The sequence below is a fragment of the Formica exsecta genome, unplaced genomic scaffold, assembly GCF_003651465.1.
Source record: "Formica exsecta isolate Colony F162 unplaced genomic scaffold, ASM365146v1 scaffold122, whole genome shotgun sequence".
Taxonomy (NCBI): Eukaryota; Metazoa; Arthropoda; class Insecta; order Hymenoptera; family Formicidae; genus Formica; species Formica exsecta.
In genome coordinates, this window is record NW_021848556.1 from 1300771 (window position 1) to 1312100 (window position 11330).

Here is an 11330-nt window from a genome sequence, read left to right on the forward strand (position 1 = left end):
CCTAAAAAAAAACCATATAATTTAGAGAATATTTATCACAAACGACCACGAGAAAATCGAGGGAATCGTTTAAATCGCCAGGTGCACGAGTGGCCCGTCGGCAACGACACGATAAAGTCGAAAATGGAGATTGATCCTGCGACGCAGAAGGACGCGGGATACTATGAATGTCAGGCGGATAATCAGTATGCCGTCGATCGTCGGGGCTTCAGAACGGACTACGTCATGATCTCGTATTAAACGCGTTCTCCGATCGTAGCTCCGCGACCGCATAGTGTAATAGAATAAATAATATTTTTTCAACAATAGCTAATAGATATTTGTTATACTGCGAAAATATTTACTATTTGATAGATTTTTACCTGATGAAAAGTAGATGCATTATTAGTTACTGATCGAAACATCACGCGAAAAACGGGAAATCTCTTAAGATCATCGTTAGATGATCTAAGAAATTGGATTCACACATAATTATAAATATAATTGATAAAATAGACTCAAGCACTTTCTTCGCCTCTTCCTCTACGCGGCTATCTGTTCTACAACATATATATCAACATCAGATATAAAATTTATATAGCAAATGTATAATGCATCGTAAAATATTTTGCATGACAAAATATAGCTTTCCTTTTTCTTTAACGCGAGCAAAACAGATTCATTTAGTTTGTCAATGAGATATGCAAAGAGATGCAGGAGGTTCCCCTCCCAATTCTTATTCGTTAAAGCATGATTGAGTATTATAAAGGGTAGCGTGAGGAACATATCGAAAATGGTTCATCACTGCAAATTTAACAAGGTAATTGTGTCGTGCCGCGACACGAAAAGTGGTATGGAAGGGCATATTTCGCTGCGTTGCCATTGGCGAACGTAATGATTTATAGCAAACATGAAATAAACAATTAGTACGGGTGTTACAAATGCGTTGTGAGCATGTTTATTTTTTTTCCGTAGTTCCTTCCATTTTTCTTCAATTTTGATTTCTCGATATATGCAATATAATTTATTCTCGTGAATTTTAATTTCAATCAAATCGTGTCTTTTGCGTTAGACAATTAATGTAAAAACGCAAAAAATGTCGCAAAATCGCCGAACCGAAAATGTGAATCATCCGGAAGGAATGGATATCGTTAAATTAATGGATAAGCGGTCCGTAGATTTGATAGAAATTGATGGTGATCATGTGGACCAAAGGAATAACCACTGTACGTATAGCGCATAGACAGTTTATCTGCATATAAGTCTGTAATAGATACGAGAGGACACTAGGGGAGTAATGAGTAGGTAGGTGACTGTCAGTCGCATCGGAGTTCCGTGTGATCGACGAACGTTGCTACATACGGTGAGTATCCTCAATGCATTCGCTATGATATAAATACGTTTCAATTGAGCAGGATTTCCAACATCCATTTTATACGCTATATAAATATATAATAATAATATTTAATTTTTCGATTTGTGCAAGTGTAATGTTAATTTCAATCGCTCCTTTGACCTGAAAATCGATTAAATGATTTCGAATCTGCAATTTCAAAAACTGTATAGAAAATATTATGGATTAATGTTTGATTCCGCTTTTATTAGATTTATCATGTCACGTTCTATGCTGTTACTGATCCTGTTGGGTATATTATTGCTCAATTGCCAAGAGACGCTTGGTCGAAGAGGCCGAGCAAGAGGTAGAAGCAAATCTCGTGTGCAGATTGGATTGCCTATTACCGGAAAGTACCGTGATCCGGAAAGTGATCAATATTACAACCATCACGATGTACGTAAAAAAGAAGAGTGCCTAAAAGGAGCCGCTTAATTTTTTTTCGCCTTTCTTTATTACGCATTTTTCTAATGCCAGATTAAAATTGTTGTTGGTATATTAATCATTTTAGGGAGCCAAGATAATTCTGGCATCGCACTTCGATCTGGAATATGTCTTGGGACACAAAATAGCTTTTCTTTGTCTCGCTAAAGGTAATCCGCGTCCGCAGATCACGTGGTTCAAGGATGGTGCCGAGATTTACACGCATCACTATCTACATGTCAGTATAAATTCTATATATATAAAAAATATTAATCTCGTGTTTGCGCTTAAAGAGAGATTCTTCTCGTTAAAAAAATCTTCAAGCATAAACAAGCTGACACATATTTATATTCGATAATAAATTATGATATTCTATCGCTGAAATTATATCTCATTTCCTTGCAGATACACGAGTGGCAAGTTGGAACTGACAAAGTGAAATCGAAAATCGAGATCGATCCCGCCACTCAAATGGACGCCGGGGTTTACGAGTGCACGGCAGACAACATGTACAGCATCGATCGAAGGTCTTTCAAGACTGACTTCTCCATCGCTTTTGATTAGTACGAGAAATCCGAAATAAACTCATAAACTAGGTAAAACATGTAAATCCCAGGTAACATTTAAAATTTTTGTAATAGACACTAGGAAGCGATAGATCTTAAGAAAACGGTTTAGAACGATATGTATTTTTATTGTAACTTATATGGAGAGATGGAAAAAACTAAATTGTCCTGATAAAAAATTAAAAGAAATCTTTTTAATCCCAATCGCGAGAAAAGCGAGCTTAGAAAATCGCGAAATGTCTTATCTAGAATAATAAACTGCTTTCTTCTAAAGCAGAATCAATGAGTAATGGGCATACAATCATAGTCGATTAAGACAAAATATATATAAAAAATTGATATTTGTGAATTCACTATACCTGCGTACGTTCTTTATTATCTCCATGTAATCGAAGCTCCGCGCGTAAAATCCGTCATTCGTTACAGCGCCCCAAAAGTTGCTCCATAACGTATTTGGTCGAATAAGTAAGGGTGCGACGATCCCTCTCTGCTGCTCCACCAGTAACTTCAACGTGTGCTCATTGTCCAAGTGCGCGACCGCGTCAACTGACAAATATCCGGAACACTCCTTCAACAAGCAATGCTCCCTACGAAATAGATCGCTCTTTAACATTTTTAGAAATGACGCTCGCTTTAATATTAAATCGCAATTTTTAACATTTAACTCTTTAGATAATAGATAATAGATAAATATTGCAAATCATTACACTTACAACGCTAATTTTCTCGCGTCAATTTCGCTGATTACGTCTTTCGGCAATATAGATATTTGTTTCGCGCTCAGATATTCTCGGCTAACTCTCTCGAAGAAGTCAGAGACCACGCTTTGGTGATAAGGCACATTGTTGTGAACGAGCAGATGCAGTCTCGATTTTGGATAGGCTTGACGATAGATAGCTTGAAAGAATTCTTCCAAGAATGGCGTAGGTTGTTCGATGAATATGGCTATTAAAATAATCGGATATGTTTCCGTCGAGTTTTTGTTGAGTTCGATGGTTCGGTCCCAGCAAGCCAAACATCCCTCTTTCGGTGTCCAGGCATGAGCCAGATAATTGCCCAAGGAATTTAAAACCAGCTTGTTAGGCCCGTTGCCGTGGAGTATTAAGGGCACCGTGTTGTAAACAATGTTTTGAAGATAAGCCTCTTCTCCTTTGAACCTGAGCTCCACATCGGCTGTAAAAATCGCGCGACAGTAATAACAATTAAATTATAACTAATATCACGCGATGCTCTCCTTATATCGGATTCACGTTAGCCCTTACCTACCGCACCATTGAGATTTTGGAATATCTCGGATTTGTGATCCAGCTTGATCTTATGTCGCATCCTAAGCGCGTCCTGTAGGTAGATGGTCGTATAAAACAACTGATCATCGTCCTCATCTTTGATCAACGCCTTGTCCAGGATCTCGTACACATCAGACACGTATCCGATGAAACCTCCGGAGTTCAGGTACCGTTTACCCCGAGATACGGACGGATATTGAAGCGCCAAGGATCTATCCGGCCAGCAATAAGCTTCCGCGGAGAATAAGACTCGAGCATCAATATCCAGGAATCGCTCGACGATGGCAGACAAACCGCCAAGAAATATTACATCGTAACTGAAAGTATAGGAAATGTATAGGAAATATATATATATATATGTTCTGTATGCATTAGAAAATGTTTTTTTTTTCCGCAACATTACAATATATTAACCTATCGGTGAATAAGACGATTTTTTTCTCATCGTTCCGATAATCCTCTAAGGCTTTTTTGAGAAGATTAATTTTATATCCACCGCCGGGATAATTCATGTTGATACCACCTCTCCATGGCTCGCCTAGCCCGAGAATCTTCAAGTTATCGCGAAGACCGTAGACCTCGACCGACCTCAGGTATCTTTGGAAGCCATCCGTCTCGTTGGATGCGACGGTAAGTACCAGGACATCTGAAATATAATAATTAGCTAAATTAGTGATTAGATGAAAAAAAGAAATAATAGTTGTAAATTTAATGCGATCACAGAATTCACATATTTCTAATTGTCATATTTTTACAAAGTTATCCTTCTTTAAAAAGAAGAGACTCGTTGAAAAATAAATAAACAATTTTCAGAGAAAAAGTCTTGAGACCTAGTTGACGATGCTGAAAAGCAGATCATCCTTATTCAACATCGGGGACAAAGTTATAAATCGATTCCGTCATTGTTAGTCAGCCGATGAACTCGTTAGCATCGCGCATCGAGCTCATCGTGATGTCATGTCGAGAAGTAGCGCCCACGAGGACCGCAGCACGTATACCGGCTGCATTTCCACTCCGCTTGTATTACTGAGCCATCAATACACTCTTACGCAAGCTACTCTCGGGATATTCTTAGAACGGGCGATTTCGAACGTCCGTGGAAATTCGAGGAAAAATGCCTTTAAGAGCTTTCTAATGGAAATGAAAGACGATTACAAATATACATTTTGTTGAATAATTTACGAGAAAATTGTATGAAATCTTGCGGAAATATATATGTATGCTATATGACATTAATGTGATAAGAGATATATTAATCTCGCAGTTATATAAAAGTAGTGATCTGCGTTAATCTCCGAATTATAAAAAACAACGATTGAGTCAAGAAATTTCGAGGTCTCGTGTCTCTACTCGTGCGATGAGCAACAACGGAAATGAAATGATAAGGACCACGCACTCGATCCGGTTACATGCCGACTAAAAGAATATGGAATCGTATTAAATTAGTTGACGTTCCATAAACGAAACGATTATGTCATGCTGCATATTCGTTATGAATACGTTCTCGTCGCTTGAGAACTGAATGATAAATTATGCTTCAATGCATAAATGCTATCCTTTATTTTTACCATATAAAGAAAACGTTGCTGTTTATACTGCTATAATAAAAATAAAGAATCGCGTTATATAATCATTTAAGCAACGATTAAAGTCCAATCGCACGCAAAAAGAAATATTAAACTTTATTTAGATTATGCCTCTTACAGATAGTCTTTGTGACTTTATCTTTAGCATTCTTCGAATCTGCCTTTATCCGCAAGAAAAATTTTCGAAAGATTCGATTAATCAGATGTACGAGATAATTGCAAAGTTTTCTCGTTCACTGAAAATATTGATAACTTTTGCTTTATAGAAATTAAAGACAATCTGTAATATGTTTCAGTATTATTATTCAGATTTTAGCGCTTTTAGTTCAATTTGGTAACAGAATAATAAGGGTAACGAGATGTGCGAAATGTGCCTTATGGACATTAATAAGTAAATTATTTCAAGCACACATCTCGCCTCGAGAAGGAAAAAGAGCCGAAGTTTGTCGCCAACCGAATCGGGGTCGATGAACGTCGACTTTTGTTATTTTTTGTTCACTTTGATCTCCTGAAGAAAAATAAATAATTATATATTATTAACTCTCTACCGCAAATTGCTTTTTGTGGCACATCTCTCAGCATAATCTCGATTATGGCTCGAATAGGATTTCCTAAAGCGGGAATTTTCTCATCGAGAATCAACGCGTGGATAGCGAAAATACATCTGCATATTGGTTGCAGAAGAATGAAGGAAATAAGAGAGAGAAAGCTCATGAAAGTATTCTTCGATATTAAATATTCCAATTTCTTTTCATCATAAATAATTGTATATATATAATTCGATAAAAAAATTTCTGACACAATAAACCTTCAAATTATGCATCTCATTTTCCTTTTTAATATATTCTATTTAAAAGTTATATTTTTATGTATTCATAAATAACTTCTCATCAATGTTAAACATTAAACGTAAACAATGGATGTTTTTTTATAATGCATTTTATTCAAATTCTCCTCTTATCTCCAATATCTCTTATGTATGCACATCTCATTTTGAGCGGAAAAAATGCACGATGCTACTGGGAAGAAAAAAATTATATGAATCATCTAAATTTTGTATCAATATCCAAATGAAGATATTGAGAAAGAAATTTTCGTTCTGCATCCTAATCAGACGTCTTGTGAACATTTTTTGCATTATTGCTGTTCAAAAAAAAAAAAAAAAAAAAAAAAAAAACGAACGTCCGTGGAAATTCGAGGAAAAATGCCTTTAAGAGCTTTCTAATGGAAATGAAAGACGATTACAAATATACATTTTGTTGAATAATTTACGAGAAAATTGTATGAAATCTTGCGGAAATATATATGTATGCTATATGACATTAATGTGATAAGAGATATATTAATCTCGCAGTTATATAAAAGTAGTGATCTGCGTTAATCTCCGAATTATAAAAAACAACGATTGAGTCAAGAAATTTCGAGGTCTCGTGTCTCTACTCGTGCGATGAGCAACAACGGAAATGAAATGATAAGGACCACGCACTCGATCCGGTTACATGCCGACTAAAAGAATATGGAATCGTATTAAATTAGTTGACGTTCCATAAACGAAACGATTATGTCATGCTGCATATTCGTTATGAATACGTTCTCGTCGCTTGAGAACTGAATGATAAATTATGCTTCAATGCATAAATGCTATCCTTTATTTTTACCATATAAAGAAAACGTTGCTGTTTATACTGCTATAATAAAAATAAAGAATCGCGTTATATAATCATTTAAGCAACGATTAAAGTCCAATCGCACGCAAAAAGAAATATTAAACTTTATTTAGATTATGCCTCTTACAGATAGTCTTTGTGACTTTATCTTTAGCATTCTTCGAATCTGCCTTTATCCGCAAGAAAAATTTTCGAAAGATTCGATTAATCAGATGTACGAGATAATTGCAAAGTTTTCTCGTTCACTGAAAATATTGATAACTTTTGCTTTATAGAAATTAAAGACAATCTGTAATATGTTTCAGTATTATTATTCAGATTTTAGCGCTTTTAGTTCAATTTGGTAACAGAATAATAAGGGTAACGAGATGTGCGAAATGTGCCTTATGGACAATAAGTAAATTATTTCAAACACACATCTCGCCTTGAGAAGGAAAAAGAGCGGAAGTTTGTCGCCAACCGAATCGGGGTCGATGAACGTCGACTTTTGTTATTTTTTGTTCACTTTGATCTCCTGAAGAAAAATAAATAATTATATATTATTAACTCTCTACCGCAAATTGCTTTTTGTGGCACATCTCTCAGCATAATCTCGATTATGGCTCGAATAGGATTTCCTAAAGCGGGAATTTTCTCATCGAGAATCAACGCGTGGATAGCGAAAATACATCTGCATATTGGTTGCAGAAGAATGAAGGAAATAAGAGAGAGAAAGCTCATGAAAGTATTCTTCGATATTAAATATTCCAATTTCTTTTCATCATAAATAATTGTATATATATAATTCGATAAAAAAATTTCTGACACAATAAACCTTCAAATTATGCATCTCATTTTCCTTTTTAATATATTCTATTTAAAAGTTATATTTTTATGTATTCATAAATAACTTCTCATCAATGTTAAACATTAAACGTAAACAATGGATGTTTTTTTATAATGCATTTTATTCAAATTCTCCTCTTATCTCCAATATCTCTTATGTATGCACATCTCATTTTGAGCGGAAAAAATGCACGATGCTACTGGGAAGAAAAAAATTATATGAATCATCTAAATTTTGTATCAATATCCAAATGAAGATATTGAGAAAGAAATTTTCGTTCTGCATCCTAATCAGACGTCTTGTGAACATTTTTTGCATTATTGCTGTTCAAAAAAAAAAAAAAAAAAAAAAAAAAAAAAAAAAAAAAACACATATTTCTAATTGTCATATTTTTACAAAGTTATCCTTCTTTAAAAAGAAGAGACTCGTTGAAAAATAAATAAACAATTTTCAGAGAAAAAGTCTTGAGACCTAGTTGACGATGCTGAAAAGCAGATCATCCTTATTCAACATCGGGGACAAAGTTATAAATCGATTCCGTCATTGTTAGTCAGCCGATGAACTCGTTAGCATCGCGCATCGAGCTCATCGTGATGTCATGTCGAGAAGTAGCGCCCACGAGGACCGCAGCACGTATACCGGCTGCATTTCCACTCCGCTTGTATTACTGAGCCATCAATACACTCTTACGCAAGCTACTCTCGGGATATTCTTAGAACGGGCGATTTCGAACGTCCGTGGAAATTCGAGGAAAAATGCCTTTAAGAGCTTTCTAATGGAAATGAAAGACGATTACAAATATACATTTTGTTGAATAATTTACGAGAAAATTGTATGAAATCTTGCGGAAATATATATGTATGCTATATGACATTAATGTGATAAGAGATATATTAATCTCGCAGTTATATAAAAGTAGTGATCTGCGTTAATCTCCGAATTATAAAAAACAACGATTGAGTCAAGAAATTTCGAGGTCTCGTGTCTCTACTCGTGCGATGAGCAACAACGGAAATGAAATGATAAGGACCACGCACTCGATCCGGTTACATGCCGACTAAAAGAATATGGAATCGTATTAAATTAGTTGACGTTCCATAAACGAAACGATTATGTCATGCTGCATATTCGTTATGAATACGTTCTCGTCGCTTGAGAACTGAATGATAAATTATGCTTCAATGCATAAATGCTATCCTTTATTTTTACCATATAAAGAAAACGTTGCTGTTTATACTGCTATAATAAAAATAAAGAATCGCGTTATATAATCATTTAAGCAACGATTAAAGTCCAATCGCACGCAAAAAGAAATATTAAACTTTATTTAGATTATGCCTCTTACAGATAGTCTTTGTGACTTTATCTTTAGCATTCTTCGAATCTGCCTTTATCCGCAAGAAAAATTTTCGAAAGATTCGATTAATCAGATGTACGAGATCATTGCAAAGTTTTCTCGTTCACTGAAAATATTGATAACTTTTGCTTTATAGAAATTAAAGACAATCTGTAATATGTTTCAGTATTATTATTCAGATTTTAGCGCTTTTAGTTCAATTTGGTAACAGAATAATAAGGGTAACGAGATGTGCGAAATGTGCCTTATGGACATTAATAAGTAAATTATTTCAAGCACACATCTCGCCTCGAGAAGGAAAAAGAGCCGAAGTTTGTCGCCAACCGAATCGGGGTCGATGAACGTCGACTTTTGTTATTTTTTGTTCACTTTGAAAAAAAAAAAAAAAATGAATGGGGCTGATGTTTCTCTCTTTTTCTCTCTCTGTATCGATCTTCTTGTTCGCCGAAAGGGCGATCGTGACATACCGTTAGCATCAACTGCTGGTGTCTCGCTGACCACATGGTATGTCAGGAAGACGTAGCACCACGCGAGACAGCATCCGATCGTCGTTCCCTTGTCGCCGAACATCTCTCCCTCTCTCTTTCTCTTTCTTTCACTGACTAATCCGGGATCCCGTTGATCCACACCGAATCTCAGTGACGCGCGTCCGCGTCCGTCGCTTAGCGCCGACTGCACGTCACGACCATCGCAAATCGCAAGCGCGGAAACTGACAGAAACCATCGGACAGAACCGTAATTAGAAATTACGGTACCCGTAGCACGTTATTTTCAGTGCGACGGGAATGTCTGAATTGTATGTAATGGCACTTCTATATCCATGGAATCTCGCAAAAAATCTAGAAATTGGGCAGTTTAAGCAATTTATGGTTACCCTCATCTTTTGACACGATCTCGAATGGAATGAACGAAATCTCTGAAAACCACGGGAATCACGAGGAAGTCGCTACTTTTGCTCGAACCGCCATAGCGGCCACCAATCATCGACTTCCTTTTACACAGTCGATAAAATAGAAGTCACTGATCAAAATTGTTATTGCAAAAAAATTAAATATGTATAATAAATAAAATTATAAGCAATTTAATACGTAAATATAAAAATAGTTAAATATTAAAATATAAAAAGTTGAAATTTTAATGTATAAGAAAATATTAAATGTCTGTCGCATATCTTATGGCAAAAATTATCTCATATTTACTTAATTAATAAAATAAAAGAATATTTATATTTATATTACATCCGCAAGAAAAATTTTCGAAAGATTCGATTAATCAGATGTACGAGATAATTGCAAAGTTTTCTCGTTCACTGAAAATATTGATAACTTTTGCTTTATAGAAATTAAAGACAATCTGTAATATGTTTCAGTATTATTATTCAGATTTTAGCGCTTTTAGTTCAATTTGGTAACAGAATAATAAGGGTAACGAGATGTGCGAAATGTGCCTTATGGACAATAAGTAAATTATTTCAAACACACATCTCGCCTTGAGAAGGAAAAAGAGCCGAAGTTTGTCGCCAACCGAATCGGGGTCGATGAACGTCGACTTTTGTTATTTTTTGTTCACTTTGATCTCCTGAAGAAAAATAAATAATTATATATTATTAACTCTCTACCGCAAATTGCTTTTTGTGGCACATCTCTCAGCATAATCTCGATTATGGCTCGAATAGGATTTCCTAAAGCGGGAATTTTCTCATCGAGAATCAACGCGTGGATAGCGAAAATACATCTGCATATTGGTTGCAGAAGAATGAAGGAAATAAGAGAGAGAAAGCTCATGAAAGTATTCTTCGATATTAAATATTCCAATTTCTTTTCATCATAAATAATTGTATATATATAATTCGATAAAAAAATTTCTGACACAATAAACCTTCAAATTATGCATCTCATTTTCCTTTTTAATATATTCTATTTAAAAGTTATATTTTTATGTATTCATAAATAACTTCTCATCAATGTTAAACATTAAACGTAAACAATGGATGTTTTTTTATAATGCATTTTATTCAAATTCTCCTCTTATCTCCAATATCTCTTATGTATGCACATCTCATTTTGAGCGGAAAAAATGCACGATGCTACTGGGAAGAAAAAAATTATATGAATCATCTAAATTTTGTATCAATATCCAAATGAAGATATTGAGAAAGAAATTTTCGTTCTGCATCCTAATCAGACGTCTTGTGAACATTTTTTGCATTATTGCTGTTCAAAAAAAAAAAAAAAAAAAAAAAAAAAA

General features: G+C 34.9%; 2 protein-coding genes and 1 long non-coding RNA gene across 4 annotated transcripts in view; 2 read left to right on the forward strand and 1 right to left on the reverse strand.

Moving 5' to 3' along the window:
• The first annotated feature begins 1181 nt into the window (after positions 1-1181).
• Positions 1182-2699, forward strand: LOC115245524 (immunoglobulin domain-containing protein oig-4-like). The gene is made up of 4 exons (XM_029823896.1): positions 1182-1342; positions 1585-1768; positions 1884-2033; positions 2201-2699. The coding sequence occupies exons 2-4, from the start codon at positions 1592-1594 to the stop codon at positions 2357-2359; spliced, it is 486 nt and encodes a 161-aa protein (XP_029679756.1). The 5' UTR covers positions 1182-1342; positions 1585-1591; the 3' UTR covers positions 2360-2699.
• LOC115245513 (multifunctional procollagen lysine hydroxylase and glycosyltransferase LH3-like) overlaps positions 2644-11330 on the reverse strand; it is a 10563-nt gene continuing 1876 nt past the window's right edge. The window contains exons 2-6 of one of the 2 annotated variants that reach the window (XM_029823891.1): positions 9551-9922; positions 4062-4293; positions 3624-3964; positions 3075-3534; positions 2644-2948 (exon numbers count right to left, since the gene is read on the reverse strand). In XM_029823891.1, coding sequence (XP_029679751.1) covers positions 2663-2948; positions 3075-3534; positions 3624-3964; positions 4062-4293; positions 9551-9653 — 1422 coding nt within the window. In that variant the 5' untranslated portion in view covers positions 9654-9922 and the 3' untranslated portion in view covers positions 2644-2662. The remainder of the gene's footprint in view (positions 2949-3074; positions 3535-3623; positions 3965-4061; positions 4294-9550; positions 9923-11330) is intronic. The other variant, XM_029823887.1, reaches the window with a different exon arrangement.
• LOC115245526 lies at positions 3920-4872 on the forward strand. The gene is made up of 2 exons (XR_003885560.1): positions 3920-4277; positions 4461-4872. It is a non-coding gene; the product is annotated as an uncharacterized LOC115245526 (long non-coding RNA).